Below are 19,749 nucleotides of genomic sequence, written 5' to 3'. Positions count from 1 at the left end.
AGTCCATGTCCATATCCCTCCTCCACCTCGTCCTGTAATCTGCCCATCCTTTATTTCCACCCATACCCCCATACACCCCTCCTCCTGCCCCACTCTCTGCTGTCTGTATCAGCTTATAACATTTCTTCCACCAACACTGAATTATTGACAAGTCTGGAGTCTCGAGAGATTGAACGTGTGGAAGGCAGTTTTATCTAGGAAATATGGACATGACTATTAGATTACAGTCACTGGCCATTTTATTAGGAACCCTGTTGTAATACTGTGTAGAACTGCTGTAGTCGATTTGCCTTTAATTTATGGTAAGCTTCCATAGTTTCTGATGTCTCTCATCAACAAGATGTTTCCTGTCACAGAGCTGCCACTCACTGGATTGTTTTTTTTTCCACAGCAGTATCTGTAAGCTTTGCATGAAAGTCCTAGGAGATCAAATACCAAATTCTGAAATACCATAACCAGCCTGTCTGGCACCAGCAAAAGTGTCTGAGATCAAAATCCTTTCTTTTTTCCCACCATATTTGATATTAGATGTGAACTCCTGACCTCTCTCTCTCTATATATATATATACCTGTAAAGCTGATGTTTCCTTAGATGTGTTTTGGTGTTTTTGAACATGAGACACTCTTCCTCAGTTAACCAAGCCCGTGATGATCAGGCCATGGCTTGGATCCAAATAGCTTATTTTCTACAGATTACCCCACAGCCTGGCTAACATGTCTACTGCTACCAAAACTACACAGGCCTCCCAAGGCTGTAGCAAGCCCCACTGGCACCATTAAAGTATGCTCATTGCCAATGGTTCTGGATACTTTGTTTATTAAACATAACCATATACATGTTGACATAACACAATCAGAGCCAAACTGGCCCAGTGACTACGGTTGTACATTTACACCATATAGCAGACATCCTTATCCAGAAGGTTCACATTTTTATACAACTGAGGGTTAAGGGCCAAGAAGTGGCAGCTTGAGGTTCAGGCTCACAACCTACTAATCCATAGTCCAACACCTCAACCACTAAGCTACCACACTGGCACCGTTAATACCTGCTTCCATATGGATTTCTTTCCTAATAACACTCAAACAACTGAGTCATTCCATAAAAACATATAAAACTGTATATTTGTCTTAATGTGATCACATGCTGGATAACATCGAATGAATCCCTGATCTCATTGAAGCCTGTTTTCTTTTCTCCCCTTAAGAATAAGAGGCTTATTATATAAGACAATAACAAATTGAAGCTCTGAGAAAATCCTTCATTCGAACAAACCACAGCTTTGTGGGGAAAGCCAACAGTCTGTTGGAGAATGCTTATTAGGCTGCACATGTGACGGGACCTTGAGTCAAAGATAGATGCAGCCTCATTGTTTTCGGGTGATTTTCTTTCACGCCTTTCATTTCAGTTGAATAGAAACAGCACTCACCCCTGTGCTTTGAATGGTAAAGAGTATCTCAAGGTTGCTACTGAGGTAGTGTTGCACAAGATTGACTTCCAGAAGCTTCCAACTGCTACTGTGAAAAGCCATTTCTGTTCCAGCTGCACGTCTATTGTACAATTACCTGTTGCTTAGGAACCGCAGAGGCTAGGTCTTTGGTTTCCATTTGAATCTACATGTTCTTTGTTATATGTTCGTTATTTGTGATTTATTATTCCAAGTGCAGAATGCATTTAAATTGTTTTTAGAAATAATGCGATAAGCACAGTTTGCCCTTTGTGGCATCCAGTGCTCATGTACTTAGGGACATTCCAGCAGCATTTAATCCATTTGTTAGAGTAGAGATTTACTGCATAGTTTGGTTTTAAGATTGCTTTGTAAATACACACACTTTCAGGCACGGAATTAGCCCTCGCTTGCCTGAAAATATTTTGAGGTCAGATTGGGTCTCCCTTCAACTTCACACTAAACTTTAGCTTGATGTGCAAAAGTCAAGAGTGTGCTGTTCGGGAAAACAATCAATAATAAAACCTAATGATGCATCTTAACACTCCAACGTTGATTATTTTCCTAAAAGCAAACTGCATAAAATTGTTACTGATTACAAAATGATTCTATTAATGAACAACACATCTTGTTATTTTATCTATTTCATTTTGTTGAAATTCCTCAAAACTGTTACAAATCACTGACTTTTTCCATAAATGTTAAATAATCATCTTCTATCAGAAACCATTACAATATTAATGACTGGACATCTTAAGTAACCTAGTTTATTTTTAGCCTAAGATTATACAAGTCCCTGTGCTACTATAGAAATGAAAACATATTAGTACAAGCATTTAATATTAATATTAATTTTTATATTAATTTTATATTAATATTCATATTTTTCTATATATTAGACACAAAAGCACGCTTGTCTGTATTTGTCCACTAAACTGTTTTTTTTTTCCCTGGGGTTGTCCAGGTGACAGAGTCTCCCCTGAGGACAGAAAGTGTTTTTCTGTCCCCGCCATGTCCCGCTCATGTCTCCCAGCCAGGGCACAAGATCATCAGCGTCACTCTTTATGGTGCCACCAGTCTCCCCCTGCTGACAGACGGAAGAGTTCCTCTGCCATTCGCTATTGTGTGAGTAACTGGAACGTCCTGCCAGTGCTGGAACTCATTCATGGGTCAAACTGGGCTTCTGAAGATTCTAAACAAATCTCTAATAAGTTTGCTGTAAGATTTATAATGTTTTGGGTTAGAAACTCTTCCTGGTAGGACAATGTTAGAACATTTAGTATCTGCAATGAACTGGTGTCCCGTTCAGGCTAACTTGAGTTGGTTCTGCTGGATAAATGTGCTCAGTTCTAATGTATTGGACATCAGATATCCATAGCCACCATGTAACTGTACTCTTTCTGTGCAATCAAAGCACACAGCCCACAGTGTTCACTCCCTTCCCTGCATTTCCTGTTTTTTAACCAAAAAAATCTTACTCACTTCAGTGTATAATTATACAATGATAAACCCTGTGATCGATTATTATGATATCCTTTTTCTTTACAAGAACCACTTCAACAGTCTGTAAGCTGAGAGTGACCACTGCCTCACCATTTCCTGTGTTTTTGCTAATGAGTTTTGCTCTGCTGGAGATGCCATCTGCTTAAGCCTCAGTAGAACTGCATGTATGGAATTATTAATAAGCTGGATATAAATAAGCTCACATACACCCCACTAAAACACACACACTTATCTTTACGTAGATGAACGCGAACACTTCCAGAGAAAATGTCTTCCTGTATGGTTTAGAAAAAGTGTCAGGTTTACAGTGAGCAGCAAGGTGAATGTCAAGGCTACATTGGCTCAGCCTTGTATGATTCTGCTTTATTTTATCTTCACACACCCCTGAACTCCAACACAATACACACCTGGAGCAATCTGTGTAATGATGCTTTTAGTGTCTCGTGTGAAAGAAGGTTCATGCTACATTTGGCAAAGCCAGCTAGGCGTATGATTTCTGGAAAGAGATTCTGGAAGAAGACATTAGCCTCCTGGTGTTCCTGTGTGAATGCCTTTATATATACAACACATGCATGTGTGTGTGTGTGTGTGTGCGTGTCTCTGTAATTGTACATATACTGTTCATTGTTTGTTGATTTTTCTACTAAAAATACATCTCTGATTTAGTATGATCATCTTTATTATACAGTGTATATAGCAGCACTGTTAATGTTGTTCAATTTTCTTATAGAGTACAACCATCCTTACCATGTTTTTGATTTCTAATGCAAATTATTCTCTATAACATTAACGTTCATGAGAATGACTGATTGGCTTAAATGAACAATTTAACTAAAACCTATATATTTTATGTTATCAGGAAAAGTATAGGCAGTGCGTCCACCTCATTGTTATAAAGCTCTAAAAACATACTTATATATATATATATATATACTTATAAACATATTTACTTATATGTACACTATATTGCCAAAAGTATTCGCTCACCCATCCAAATAATCAGAATCAGGTGTTCCAATCACTTCCATGGCCACAGGTGTATAAAATCAAGCACCTAGGCATGCAGACTGTTTTTACAAACATTTGTGAAAGAATGGGTCGCTCTCAGGAGCTCAGTGAATTCCAGCGTGGAACTGTGATAGGATGCCACCTGTGCAACAAATCCAGTCGTGAAATTTCCTCGCTCCTAAATATTCCACAGTCAACTGTCAGCTGTATTATAAGAACGTGGAAGTGTTTGGGAACGACAGCAACTCAGCCACGAAGTGGTAGGCCACGTAAACTGACGGAGCGGGGTCAGCGGATGCTGAGGCACATAGTGCGAAGAGGTCGCCAACTTTCTGCAGAGTCAATCGCTACAGACCTCCAAACTTCATGTGGCCTTCAGATTAGCTCAAGAACAGTGCGCAGAGAGCTTTATGGAATGGGTTTCCATGGCCGAGCAGCTGCATCCAAGCCATACATCACCAAGTGCAATGCAAAGCGTCGGATGCAGTGGTGTAAAGCACGCCGCCACTGGACTCTAGAGCAGTGGAGACGCGTTCTCTGGAGTGACGAATCGCGCTTCTCCATCTGGCAATCTGATGGACGAGTCTGGGTTTGGCGGTTGCCAGGAGAACGGTACTTGTCTGACTGCATTGTGCCAAGTGTAAAGTTTGGTGGAGGGGGGATTATGGTGTGGGGTTGTTTTTCAGGAGCTGGGCTTGGCCCCTTAGTTCCAGTGAAAGGAACTCTGAATGCTTCAGCATACCAAGACATTTTGGACAATTCCATGCTCCCAACTTTGTGGGAACAGTTTGGAGCTGGCCCCTTCCTCTTCCAACATGACTGTGCACCAGTGCACAAAGCAAGGTCCATAAAGACATGGATGACAGAGTCTGGTGTGGAGGAACTTGACTGGCCTGCACAGAGTCCTGACCTCAACCCGATAGAACACCTTTGGGATGAATTAGAGCGGAGACTGAGAGCCAGGCCTTCTCATCCAACATCAGTGTGTGACCTCACAAATGTGCTTCTGGAAGAATGGTCAAAAATTCCCATAAACACACACATATATACATATATATATATATATTTGCTTGCATAATTTTCATGAGATTATAACAAAGAGATCATATTAAATCACGTGCCATTACATAGAGAAATGCCCACTTGATGTTTTAGTCAATTCTGTTGATGTTTTTTTTTTTTTGTTGGTGAAATGGAGTACAGAAATGCAAAAAATAAAGAAAATAAAACCTTTCTGAGGATGATCCTCTTGTGGTGTTGCTGCAGGCTTTTCCCACTGAGAGTGTGAGATATGCGGCTAATGTTTCAATACCTTTTGATCTGATAGCCAAATAATGAGACCCTTATGAATAATAAATTCTGATCGTTCAGTGTGAGCTTGCAGGAGAACGCAGCCACAAACAGCTATAATGTACACCAATGTAAAGTGGATTGTAGTTTTTGTTTTTTTGCTTTCCTTGGAAGACAGGAACTGCAGTGCTGTGGGGTCAGTGTCTAGCAGAAATCTTACACATTCTAAACCTAGTAATTAACTAGTCGGTTAAATAGTTCATTCTGGGAATCACTAAGCAGTGCTGGACTTCATCTCCAGGACCGGACTTGTACCTCACTGGTCTACATCCATCACTAATTATCACTATCCAGACTGCTGGTCCTGGTGAAAGGCTCTTGAGCCGATAGTGGACTCAATCAGTCCTTGATTGCACCAACTAGCCGGTTCAGATGAGCTTTAATCAGCAAAGGTCTGACACGTGGCGTGTCAGAGGGCTAAGATGGCCACCATCAGAGGGGTTAGCTTCAGAGAAAGAGCTTCAAATGGAATGGAAGAGTGTTTTTTTTTTCCAAGCCACATTGTCATAAATTTTTCATCTGCAGCTGGCTTTGAGGCAGACAGAAGAGGGGGCAGCCCAGGCAAGGGGCAAATCGAAGGCTTCAAACCAACCTGGGCTTTCAGAGCGAGGGGGAGGGCTGATGTGCAAAAAGAAAGAAAACATTGTGATTATTTACTGAAAAAGAACAAAGACTGTCTCATGCTGAATCTTTTTTTCAAGAGTTATTAACCAACTTTGGGTTGTTTTTGTCAATCAAAGATCATTAGAGTCTTTCCTCAGCTCGATATTTATTACACTACATTTATGCTAATGCGTAGAATACTCTTAGTTTAGTTAAAAATTTATCTTCTTCTTCATCTTCTGGACAAACCTCCAGTTGTCAAGTCGGATAAATACTATACCGTTTCATTGAAGTTATAAGTGGTGAATGTTTCATTTTCATAACACCTATTTGAAAACATAATCATAGAAAAGAAATAATGTTTGTTTTCTTCCCTTCAACTTTTCTTAATTTGAGATATGAGTAGTGGCTATGGTATAATCCTAATTTCCTTCATTTTGTCAAGCATCTTTGAGATACAGCTTCTGTCAGAGGATGCTGCATGATCTGTGGTGTGATGATCTTCTCCACCTTCCTGCACAATTAATGAGAAATTTCATGAAATTGTTGCGTCCTCTGGCTATGATTCTGTACAGAGGATAATGTGATCTGACTGCCACTGCTTTATTGTTACAGCCAATGTCTCTGGGGATGTTTTCAGAAATAATATATATTATTATTAATATTATTAATATTTATTATATATAATATATATATATATTTGAATCTAACATTTTCATAGTGAATAATAATGACCTCTGTTGTACCAATGGTGACTCTGATGGTTATAACATTGTTGTCTTTAATGTTTTTGGCTTTTCCTGCTGCTCCCCTATTTTGCATTATGAATTATGACATTCATCAAAGATTTAAACCTCATCTTCTAAATTGAGTCGTGTATTTTGCACAAAGACACGACTCCACTGAGTCTTACATTACCCTAACTGTTTCCTTGTAGTGGAACAAACTGGAGCATGAAAAGTGAATTTCTGTGTAAGAGAAACTTCTTGTTATAGTGTCTCTGAGTCAGAATTAGGATTGTTGTGACTTCTGATTTCAGTCATAATACTTTTTTTGTTTTCACTTGCACCATTTTAATGATAGCAAAACGTTCCAGTTAGCTGCTCAGTAGATAAATTCTCCTGAGAAATTACTGGTTGTGTTTTTGTGTGCATGACATGAAAGAATTCTTCACTAATGAACCGTTACCGTCTCTCCCGCTGTCTTTCGCACACGTGTCTATGATTGTCTGTTGTCTAACAAATATCATTCTCATTAGATTCTTCTGCTGTCTCTCAGCCTGTTTCCTAATCCTCCATTTTGCACTCAGCTCATACCCGGTGCAGGTCTGGGGTACAGATGAGGGAGGAATGGGCGGTGTTGTTGGATTGTCAGAGCTGCCTGTGCATAGGGATGCCAGATTAAAAGCAATAGATCCCTCAAGATGTGTTCAACCCTACGAAAGGTCAAAAGTGATTTGGCTTTTTTTTCTGTTAGACTTTTAAAAACTAGATTGTCTCAAGAAGTCAGATTAATAACAGTTTTAACTAATAAATGTGACGTACATTACATTTTACATTAAATAAACATATTTTTATAATATCAGGCAACATGATTTATTTGTGATTTTGCTTTCAGTCTGTCACCTTCACACTTCTATAACTTATATAATTATTTACTATTTTTAATATATATTTAAAAAATCAAAAATATTTAATTTTATTTTAAACTTCACAAATGGAACAGGAATTTTGAACCTCTTTCTACTGCCTCATATATCCTCAGAAGGATTATTTTCTAAAGTTTAATGTTATGCAGGTCCAAAAACCAGTCAGGTACTTAGATAATAATTTAGATTGTGTGTGTGTGTGTTATGTATTAGTGTATACATTGTACAATGTGTTTTAGGTACAGGGGTTGGACAATGAAACTGAAACACTGGCCAATTTAGTGTTGGAGGTTTCATGGCTAAATTTGACCAGCCTGGTGGCCAATCTTCATTGATTGCACATTCCACCAGTAAGAGCAGAGTGTGAAGGTTTAATTAGTAGAGTAATAGCACAGTTTTGCTTAAAATATTGCAATGTACACAACATTATGGGAGACATATCAGAGTTCAAAAGAGGACAAATTGTTGGTGCACGTCTCGCTGGTGCACGTCTCGCTGGCGCATCTGTGACTAAGACAGCAAGTCTTTGTGATGTATCAAGAGCCACGGTATCCAGGGTAATGTCAGCATACCACCAAGAAGGACGAACCACATCCAACAGGAGTAACTGTGGACGCAAGAGGAAGCTGTCTGAAAGAGATGTCCGGGTGCTAACCCAGATTGTATCCAAAAAACATAAAACCACAGCTGCCCAACTCACTGCAGAATTAAATGTGCACCTCAACTCTACTGTTTCCACCAAAACTGTCCGTCGGGAGCTCCACAGGGTCAGTGTACATGGCCGGGCTGCTATAGCCAAACCTTTGGTCACTCGTGCCAATGCCAAACGTCGGTTTCAATGGTTCCAGCAGCGAAAATCTTGGGCTGTGGACAATGTGAAACATGTATTGTTCTCTGATGAGTCCACCTTCACTGTCTTTCCCACATCTGGGAGAGTTACAGTGTGGAGAAGCCCCAAAGAAGCGTACCACCCAGACTGTTGCATGCCCAGAGTGAAGCATGGGGGTGGATCAGTGATGGTTGGGCTGCAATATCATGGCATTCCCTAGGCCCAATACTTGTGCTAGATGGGCGCGTCACTGCCAAGGACTACTGAACCATTCTGGAGGACCATGTGCACCCAATGGTTCAAACATTGTATCCTGAAGGCGGTGCACTGTATCAGGATGATAATGCACCAATACACACAGCAAGACTGGTGACAGAGTGGTTTGATGAACATGAAAGTGAAGTTGAACTGCACAGTCACCAGATCTAAATATTATTGAGCCACTTTGGGGTGTTTTGGAGGAGTGAGTCAGGAAACGTTTTCCTCCACCAGCATCACGTAGTGACCTGGGCACTATTCTGCAAGAAGAATGGCTCAAAATCCCTCTGGCCACTGTGCAGGACTTGTATCTGTCATTCCCAAGACGAACTGATGCTGTATTGGCCGCAAAAGGAGGCCCTACACCATACTAATGAATTATTGTGGTCTAAAACCAGGCGTTTCAGTTTCATTGTCCAACCCCTGTACATTATGTATTTAATGGTTTGTGTTTATCTGGTGTGGTTGATTAGCAATGGTATTGAGAATGTAAGTATAGAAGTATTTTGTGTTCACACTTGTAAGCGGATTAGAATTAGAAACATACTAGTCATTCCTTTCCTGCAATACCTTCACAGTGTATCAGTAAATCAAGTCTTTGCTAATGCATACATGATTAAAGAGTAACATTTCCCACAATCAGCTAAATATTTAAGTTGGACACTGTATGTATGTATTTCTGTGAACACCTTTAGGGGGACTGAAGAGGCCAGGACTGGTCAGTGGAGGAACCAGGCAGTAACACACTGTGCTCTCCAATCCACACATAACCCCTGCTGGGAGGAGAACCTATCAGTGGAGCTTGTGGATGTTGAAGGCCACAGGGAGGGTAAGCTGTTTCATTTCTAATGCAGACAAGAGAAATCATCAGTAATGTTCTGTGGGCTGGGGGCAGTCAATAAATTATACAGGCCATAGCCAGACATCCTGGTGGAGTTGACATTTTTTGCAGAACTGGCTTGACCCTTATCCTTATTATTTCTTATCCTGGCTGTGCTCCAGTACGACATGTTTGGAGTAAACCGATGGTTCATAGTTTAAACAAAAACCTTTTCAATAAATCTTGGATCTAAAATGCTGTACTTGTATTCTGCATTCTGTCCCATGTTGAGTATTTTCATAGTTCCGTCTTACACAAAATCTGTTCATTTGTTAAAAATAATGCAAAGATGTTGTGGGATAATTTCTTGAGGCTGGCAAGCTAAATATATATATAAATATATATAAATAATATAAATAAAATCGAAATAAAATTCAATATAAATAAAATAATGGTATAAATTCTATATATAGATATAAATTTCTATATAAATCTCTTCTGTATCAAGCACTCAAGTCGTCGCAGGTTTTTTAACTGAGGGAAAAAATGAAGCACATTTCTAATCAACTGTTTTATTTAAACGTTTTAAAAAATCATACAAAAATGCAAAGATATTGGGTTTTTTTTAAATAATATATTACACAATAAAACATTTATTATTTATAATATCTAGGGTTAGATTTGTATGAGATTTAAGCTGAATGTTTTTCAAATTAAAATTGTATTCAGTGGACAAAGACTGACCATATCATTACTCACATTATGCCTTAATTTTTTAAAAAAGAAAATAATTAAAAATGAATATTTCCTAGCTATGGTTGCACATGACAGCTCTGTACTGAATGTTAATTGAGCAAGTATTGTTCTCTCCACTGAGAGCAGAGGAAGACTGACAGAGGACGCGAGACCGGGAAAGAAAGTGTGTGACAGGAAAATCTATTTGTATGAAATTGGTTTGTCTTGATCTGCGAGTCCGCACTCTGAATGGGCTCCTGTGTTGATGATAATTGCAGTGTGTAGGTCTGATTATTCCAGCCTCATGGTTTCTGCCTGTTAAGTGACAGAATAATTACCCACTGGGCTTAATGGCTCTCTGAACAAGAGCCGAGGGAATGATTGCTCTGGATTTGCTCTTGATGTGTCGGGAATGCTGATCAACTCAGGAGACAATGGCACTAAAGCGTCTTAAACAGGTGCAACTTTCCAAGTGTCTGCTCACGCTCCCTTTTTCAGCTTTATGTGTTTCCTCCAGGCTGAGCAGTAAACTCATTGGCTGAAGGCAAAGTCAAGGGGCTGGCCTTGTATCCTTGGCAAGCTGGTATAAAGATGTCAGACGTGTTGCTGAGTAGCCTGGAAACATGACTGCTATTGGTGATGGAGGCGTTGGCTGTGGACGTGTAAGGACGAAAGAGCTTTTATCTTCAGGAAAAAGAAGATCTTGTAATGCCAGGGCATACCCTGTATCCCCTCAAGTCAGAGCAGTCTGAGGCATGAGCGACTTACAGACCTTTTAAATTATTCTTAATTAAGAACAAGTTCATGAAAGGATTTTACAGTTTAGGTAAAATCCCTCAATTTTTGTCTCTCATGGTACCTATTGAACGGTTTAAACTGAGCCTGTAGCTGAATGAGGAACATCAGAAGGAATCAGTGATAGTGGTTATTAGTAAGAGTTATAGCAGTCTCATGTCCAGTTCTCAAAGAGTCAAAGATTGCTGAGACCCAGTTCATGGAAATGTTTGAAACCATGGAATAACTTAAGACTATAGTGTACAGTAAACTACAGTAGAGCAGAATGCAGAAAACTATTATACCTTGTTTATATTTTCCCCATTGACATTAGCATTAATTCATTCATTCATTTATCTATAGTAATTCCAAAACCTATACAGTGGACAAAACAGGGCTCCTGGATGGAACACACACACACACACACACACACTTTGGAGGTAAGATGAAACACAAAAACTCCACACAGTGACAGTAACCCAAGATGAAACTGTATAAACTGCATTGTGTCACTGTGCCATCCTTCAAAGTGTAAATGTTTATAAAATTAGTGTTTATAAAATTAGCTCAGATCCAAGCATCTTCTATTTCAGGTATTAGATTGATGTAAATGGCTCTGGCTGTATATCACCATTTAAACATTCGTTTAAGATTTTCTACAAAATCTCAGAAAAATGTTTTCAAACTTTAAAAATATTAGCAGATTTGGTTGTATTAAATACATTATCATTCTCTTGTTGATAATTTCTGTATCCCCAGTGGTTCTGTGCCTTGTCCACTGGCTTACAGATGTTGTAATAAATATAGCAGATGGTCCATCAAAAGAGCTTCTGGCCCATTTCCGGATACCTTCATCTTATCTCAAGCCTTTTCAACACTACCACCTGGAATTGGTACCAGTAAGAGTCTACAGCCCTCCAGCATGTATAATAGCTATATCTGAAAAGCTCTTACATTAACCTCTTGCACATCTACTGTACCTAAGATGATTACATCTCCCTCCAACTCGAAATGTAAAATTTATTGGGGCATGTCAGTTTTCCTTCCACTTCCCAATAATGTTCCAGTTGGTGGATTGCCTGCTTTAAATTGCCCCAGTTTTGTTTGTGTGTGTGTGTGTGTGTGTGTGTCTGTGCGGTAACCTGTAATGGACTGACATCCCATTCAGGGTGTATTCCTGCCTCACTCCTAGTTTTACTGGAATAAGCTTTGGCTCCACCGTAACCTGGATCAGGATAAAGCGGTTACTGAAAATGAGTTATGTCTGTGATCGGTTGTATAAAGCTACATGATTAGTTTCAGACAAACCTACTCTTGTACAGATCCATAAGCTTCATCAAACCCTGCTTACAGTCAGCATAACAGAGCATTCGGTCAAACAGATCACCTCCCCTTTTCCTGTCATTCCTGTTCCAGTTTTAGGTCTTAAGTCAGTGTGGTGAGACAGGTCTAATATATCATTAGTTTAAGGGGGACCTACAGGCTGCTGGAGTCAATGCGTTCATCATTGGCACTGAGGGGCTTTGTCAGGGAGATTGAGCAAGAGGAGCTGCCTCGGGGGCAATCCATCAAACAGGACTTGTGCAGGGTTTATAGAAGGAAATGAATAAACCATGCTCTCTAGAACCCTCTGAGGTATGTTACTACAGGGGCAGAAGTTTAATGGCATCTTGAACAGTGGTGTCCTGTAAGAAAACAAATGTCATTTTTATATATACTGTAGGAGCACTGAAACAAGTGGAACTCAATGAATTCCGAATGCAGTCTGATTATTTGACCTATACAGTTAATTAGACTTCTTGCACACCATAGCAAAACATTAAAGAGGTTCCCTGGTCAGTGCTTTTTGGGATTATAATCCATGAGCCTAAACCGCCTGTGAATGAGTTTCTTCTTATTAGCGGTAAATACCCAGTCCCTCCTGCAGACCATTCCGGTATCAGTATCGATTCTCAGCAGACTGTAAACATGTAGAGGAATATATTCTGAAGACTTTACTGTGACTCACTGCTATAGCAGATGGCAGTATTTGGCTGGAGGGTTTTTTAAGAGCAAAGTATGGATCTGCTATATAAATAAGACAGAGAGAAAGAGAGAGAGAGAGAGAGAGAGATTAACAGAATGACAGATATTTCTGTTTTTCTGCTTCACCCTGTTTTGTCCTTTAGCTGTCAGTCACCAGCCCCAGCCCACAGACAAGAGGAGATGTGAGTTTACACATGATTGGGCTTTTCTGCTCCAGTCTGCACAGCTTCCCTGCACCAGGGCTAGCTGACTCCACAACATAAATTATTCATCAGTCTCTCTGTGGCCGTAGCGCTGCCGGCACTGTAATTTCACTCTCTGCGCTGAATTATAATGGTCCTAATTAGCTATGGCAATTTCATATTTTTCTTCTATTCTGAAGAATAATGTTCCTCTTGTACCTCAGTAGCGAGGTAAACGGAGGATAAAAACGATTACAATGATTGGAGTTCTATTTGTCAATAGGAATTATACAAGAGACATCAATGAAATGATTGCAGAGCGGCTGCGACTAGTTATTCATCAAACTCCTAACAAGCAGCAAGCCTTGTTCTGATGAAGCCATGCTCAGGGGTCACTGGGACCCTAGCTAGCTCTTCTTTATGGCCCTCATAAAAATCGACTAGTTCAGTGTTGTGTTATTGAAGCATACTCTGGAGAGCGCAGATCTGTAATCAAACATCCTGCATAGACCTGTGAAACCTCGCTCCATCACCCTGCCATTGCAACAGCCACACAGACAGATGGCCGCATTTAAACACTGCCTTTTACTATCATAAGGAGTGGTAATATTTAGAGACTTTTTTTATTTACCTTCTCCCTGTGGATGTGATGGCTGTAACTAGCGTTGTATTTAATCTGAAATTTATATGTAATCATATTTCTGTCTGGTCCCAGAGTCTTCCTGAATATAACTATATAAACATAATTGCTTTAAGCATCCATGTCTGAGTGTGTTTGTGTGTGTGTGTGTGTGTGTTTGTGTGTGTGTGAGTGTGTGTGTGTGTGTGTGTGCGTGTGTCTGCTTCAGCCCCACAGGGCAGTACCCTCAGGAGTGCGCGTCTATGTTACCATGGTGCGGAAACTCAGCCTCCTCCCCAGACTCCCTTGCTTCTCCTTCACTGGCTTTGAGGTTTGCACTTCCTGCTTCCAGCTGCATCATCTGTCTGTCTCCTCTCCACAATAGCTTAGACTAGCAACACTTTTATGATCAGATAAGTGCTTTGGCATAGTTAGGGTTTAATACTCCATTGCCAGCTAATGGTGTTATTTGGCACTGTGCAGGTACTGTAAATGGATTATGCTTTGTCTGAGCATCACTGCACCATGAACCCTGCACACACAACAATTATAAATAAATCACCTGTTTAATCTATTTATGTGTGAGGAAGGTTTTTTCACTGATTGGATACCTGACCTCATTTTCTGTCAGGTAATCTTTTGCGATAAAAAAAAGCTAATTTAATATGTCATCTTGCAGTTTTCCATTTACTGAGTTCATTCATTGATTCACTATAACACAAGGAAGTATTGAATATCAAATGAGCCTAAAATGCACCCTTATTCTATCTCTGTCTGCTTGCTCTTTGTCTCTGTGTCTCTAAAACTCTGCCTCCCATTTTAGGTCAAAGTTAGGTCTTTTATTTCTTTTTCTCTCTCAGTCCTGCTGACTCTATCTGGTCACTCACAAATACCACGTTTCTTTCTGCCCTTCTCATTATCAGGTGCTGTTGCAGTCCACTGACAGTCCACTGAAAGATCCAGTGGGACCTTTATTAGCTGTTGCTTATATCGTTGCTGATTATGATTCATACAGGTATACACCCTCTCTCTGTACTTTGAATAAATCCATCACAACTACTATATGTTGCAGGCAAATGTGCTGTTCTGCAAAAGCTTAGAGCACAGAGCTACATTGAGCATCTTATCATACTTCATGCTAATGCACTTGAGGTCCATGGCATCACTTAACAGAGAAAATGTGTAATGATCCATCGCTGCAGAGACGTAAATGAGCTGCCTGAAAGCTTGGAGGCAAAGTGATGGGAGGGGCCTATGAGCAAAGTAAAGAGCCTTTTCTCTGAGGACTTTCTCTGAGGACTGGACTTCATTTATGTGTAAAGTGTGTACTTGTGGCACTTATAGTGGACTAGAGCATAGAGATTTTGGATGATTTCCCAAATCTCCAGTGCTCTTTGCAAATCTGTTTACCATCATGAGGTTTTGAGTAATAATTAAAGCCAGTGTCCACTGTTTGCTAAGTTCATCTTCCCACTGTATGCTGACTCACGTTCCTTCTTACAGAATAACGATCAGAATTATTTCACATTAAAATAGATTCAACATAAATATCAAAGATATATGGATCAAGTGTCATTTTTTGCTCTATGATTAACTAGAAAAAATGGACACTTGCGTGAAGAGAAGTAAATCAGCTTGCTAGATTATAGGAAATCTATTCTGGTCTTGTCTTTTGTGTTTAAACTAAAATAAAATGACTGACTTGAATAAAAGAGGTTCGGTCCGTTATAAGAGTGTGTTTGCATTTCTACATATGGACCTGTGTGTTTTTATATGTGTGCACATACTACTGTACTCTACATGTGCATGTGAATTAGGGACAGGCAGAAATATCTTCAAATGTATTTTGAAACTTAATAAAAAAAATACTGTGAATGTTATTGTATGACAATCAACTCCAATACTGAAATATACAGATCTGTATTATGTAAAGGGGAAATATGATCAATCAGTACCAGCGATCCGGTAGATAATGGCTAAAGTACTTTCCAGGTACCACACTGATGGGATTTTAATACATAATGGAAGCTTAATTATTGCAGTCCAGCTAAGATGCATATAATATTCACTGACAAGCTGCCATTTGATCAAATGGAGTCTTGTTGCCTCTATAACAAAATAGCTGTTGTTTACTCTGGCCTACTCCATGTTGTTTTGCTCAACCTAACATCATTTGTTAATCCCAAATAGTAATTATTATGTAAATGTCCTTTTCACTCCAGTTCAGTCTGCTGTTACACCATTAGCATTAGTCCACTTTGTTTTCTTTGTCTCTCACTTTTCCACAAATCCCAAAGATATTTTTTTTCATCAGTGACTTAGTTAATAAAAATTATGAAAAGTTTCGACAAATTGCGAAGTGAGTATTTTGTGTTTCACACACCTACAGTATCTCAAACACATGTACCTGTGTGTGTGTGTGTGTGTGTGTGTGTGTGCACGAACATATACACTGCACCCTTCAGATGTCTTTCACCATCCTTTCAGCAGGTCCTGACACACACACACTGTGCTGCTAATAATAGCGAGGCTTGCCAAGCTGCACTATTGGAAGTGTGAATTCATGTTTTATTTATTTTTCTGATTCATTCCCAAATGGCTTTCCTGTGCCAGTGTTGTAACTGTAATCTCACAGTGACTGCTTGGCTGTCACCTTCACGTTTCCATTTTCTGGCTGTGTGCTGTGGAATAGGGGTGTGTGTGTATGTGTGTGTGTGTGTGTGTGGGTGTGTGTTCACCGTCTCATCATTCAGCCAATCTCTAGAACTAATAACTGTTCTTATGGTGACTGTGTCTCTGTCAGTCACAGTCAAATATAAAACAGGATGGTTTTTTCTCCTTTCCACTCTTCGTCTCTGTACCTGTCTGCCGTTTGCAGTTGATCTGTCTATCTCATTCTTTCTGTGTGTGTGTGTGTGTGTGTGTGTGTGATTATAGAGAGACTATGCTGCACGTGCCCATGGCACCATATGTCTGTATGATGCCTGTTCCATTCCCACAGCCTCCTGACTCTGTCTTTACTCTGCCTGTGCTCACCGATCAGCCTCAGGTCAGACACGTTTCACTTCCACTCGCTGCTGATTCACTCATGCCTCAGCTTTTTACACTTTTTTCAATTTGCCTTGCTTTTTACTTTAACTGGTTGAATGTTTCTAGAAAAATGTTCACGCATTGAGGTGAACAAAGATTATCGGAACATTTATTCTCATTTTCTGTAAAACGACAGATTCATTATGGAATGTTATCAAAACCTGCACACAGAGCCACACACACTGTGGTGTTATTAGAAACCCGGCATTCATTAAACAAAAAGTAAACGAACATCATTATTATTTTAATTGTGTTTAACTGAAAATAGCAGAAACAATTTTAATAATATAACTCTCTCTCACTCTCTGTTTTCTCTCTCTGTCCCCTCTCTCTCTCTCTCTCTCTCTCTCTCTCTCTCTCTCTCTCTCTCTCTCTCTCTCTCTCTCTCTCGCTCTCTGTCCTCTCCCTCTGTCCCCCCCCTCTCTCTCTCTCTCTCTGCTGTTTTTTTATGTTGCTTTTTGTATTGTTTTCTGTATTCCTCTGCCAGTGACCTGTTTACACAAACATTCGCTCAGACTCATGCACACACAGAGAACGCTCTGACCGGCCCTGCTGGATGACGTGGTCATCTCCTGCTCTCTCACTTGTGGCTAATGTGAATCCCACAGAGACAGAGCCATATTGATCTATCTGCTGAACTGCCTTTTTTTTCCAGCCACTAATTTTATGCATTCTGTGTGTTTTGGACACTCATTTGATCTTCAATGTAAATATGTTCTGATGTTCATCACGTCACAATGAAGAACAGAGTGCAGCAGTGTCCTTACTGTAGGTTACATGTAAACACCCCTATGTATTGCATAAGTAGCTTTAACCACCACCTGCCCTGGAATGTGTATTCTAGCATGTTAGTGTGTGTGTGCATAAATGTGTGTGGAGGCAACAGGAATGGCCTAGCATGCTGGTCCTGGACCATCTGTGCCCAGTCAGTGCTGTGGCATGTCTCCATGTACAGGACGTTCTATAGCCAATCATATAGCAGTCACATCATATGATCTGCAAAAATGAAACTTGGTTCTTTACACTTTTTAGAAATATATGAGTATTAACATTAACAGATTAAATTAATATTTGTTCTCTGCTAAAAACTCATTTAAATCCAGTTTTCCTGTTTGTGCTGGTTTCACTTGTGTCACTAGGCCTACATCAGAGCTCCTGCATTTTAATTTCTCATGCAGAAATCCCCAAAATCTGCATTCGTTTGCATGATTAGAATGTCAGTGTGCTGTGTAATTGCCCCATGTGATTAAGCCTAAGAGTGAATCGATGCTGCTTGGAAGAGTCACTGTCACTATTGACCTTCGTGTGAGCTCTGGGCTGCCGGTGCTAGTGACATTTCAGCAGCAGAGCTCTCAGGGGAGAGGCAGTCATCTGTAGCAGCCCATCCTTCACTCCTGATGTATGCTGACTTCAGCTGCACGCAGTTGGCATGCAGAACTCAGGAGAACTATTTAGTATTCACAGAACTGCACAGGATACTTTCAGACATGTGTGTATTAATTCATTTTATGCTTTAACAGCTACAACACCAGTCATTAAGTCATTGTTGAGTTTATTATGAGAGTCATGACTCCTTTCCTCTGTTTTTCTCCAGCATGGATTGACCGCTGGCCTCTCACACTTTGAACTCATGACCCCAAGCCCTCCACCTTTTAACCTGTTCTTTTTTGAGCACCATTTCCTCAGTATTTCTCTCTACCACTATACATGGGCCAGCATCAGGGCACTGTGCCAAGCAGCAGGCCAAAGCCCAGTGCCCGCAGGGAATAGGCCATCTGCTAGCCATGCCAGCCCTGCTGGTGTCCCCACCCATGCAGAACCAGTCAGGCGCCATACACACTCACACCTCATCTCACAACAACAGCATTACCCCCAGGGCCTAACAAGTATGATGCCAGCTTGCCATGTCCAGAGCCATTTTACCCACAGAGCCAGAGATACCGACTGTAATTTAGACATAAAAACAGGCTTGGAATCCTTTCTTGTTTTTCCTGCTAGTCACATTGTACTGCGTTGTCCAGGCAGGCTGGCAGTCACATGGCCACCTGATCAAATTGCTCCTATTTTTCTAACTCTTACTCATAATCATTTGGTATTCATTTTAATCTGTGTCTGGTATATATTTTTTGCATACTGATAACCTTACATACCTCATATGTGTAGCTCCTCCTCCCAGGATGTCCTTATTTGATAAGCAATTATGCCACAATCATAATATAATAATGCCCATTGCTAAAAAGACCAACTGCTTGTCAATAGCAATAAATGTTCTGAATGTGTTTCCATCTGGATTTTATAAAATAATGCTAATCTACTAAGTCTGTAACAGAGATGCAGATGATTTTGATGTATATGATTAAATGATACAAAAAGAAGAAAGCAGAATTAAAAAGGTAATTTTAGCTACTGCTCAGTTCTACAAAAAAATCAATATGTTGTGTGGGAAATGTGCAGATTTCACAGCCAGGATCACCCGAGGAGCGGCCAGTGTGGAACCACTGCTTCAGGTCAGGACTGTGCCACCGCCTTCACTCCGGGAGCAGATTTGGTACTTGTGTACTATCAGGTACCGGTACCAGTACCTGTACCGGTACTGGTACAGCTACAGGTACCAGTCCGGTGGGATGTGTGCTGTAATATTGCTGCCATTCAACGTGAGAAACAAAATTATCTCTGTCCTTATAAATGTAATATTCCCAATGGAAAGAAATTATCAGCTGCAAAAATAATTAAATGTTATTGTAAAGCTGCAGTGGGCCAGTATGGATGTCTTCTCATCTCCAGTTTATTACAAAGTGTGCAAACACTGAGGAGCAAAACAAGGAAGATAAACAAATGTAATTTATACCAATGAAAC

The 19,749-nt window shown here is 40.1% G+C and overlaps 2 protein-coding genes across 2 annotated transcripts in view; both read left to right on the top strand.

The window, feature by feature from the left end:
- Nucleotides 1-9,967, top strand: part of LOC131365090 (coiled-coil domain-containing protein 33-like) — a 30,931-nt gene extending 20,964 nt beyond the window's left edge. Inside the window, exons 6-7 of the mRNA XM_058408713.1 lie at nucleotides 2,413-2,573; nucleotides 9,343-9,967. Of these exons, the coding sequence (XP_058264696.1) occupies nucleotides 2,413-2,573; nucleotides 9,343-9,496 (315 nt within the window). The 3' untranslated portion in view covers nucleotides 9,497-9,967. The remainder of the gene's footprint in view (nucleotides 1-2,412; nucleotides 2,574-9,342) is intronic.
- A 9,327-nt stretch (nucleotides 9,968-19,294) lies between these two features.
- The window catches only part of ccdc33 (coiled-coil domain containing 33), a 25,281-nt gene continuing 24,826 nt past the window's right edge, over nucleotides 19,295-19,749 (top strand). Inside the window, exon 1 of the mRNA XM_058408875.1 lies at nucleotides 19,295-19,749. This exon is cut by the window's right edge and continues 1,503 nt beyond it. The gene's annotated coding sequence lies outside the window, so the exon portion shown is untranslated.

This window comes from Hemibagrus wyckioides, linkage group LG14 (assembly GCF_019097595.1).
Source record: "Hemibagrus wyckioides isolate EC202008001 linkage group LG14, SWU_Hwy_1.0, whole genome shotgun sequence".
NCBI lineage: Eukaryota > Metazoa > Chordata > Actinopteri > Siluriformes > Bagridae > Hemibagrus > Hemibagrus wyckioides.
This window is presented reverse-complemented; position numbering and strand designations above follow the sequence as displayed.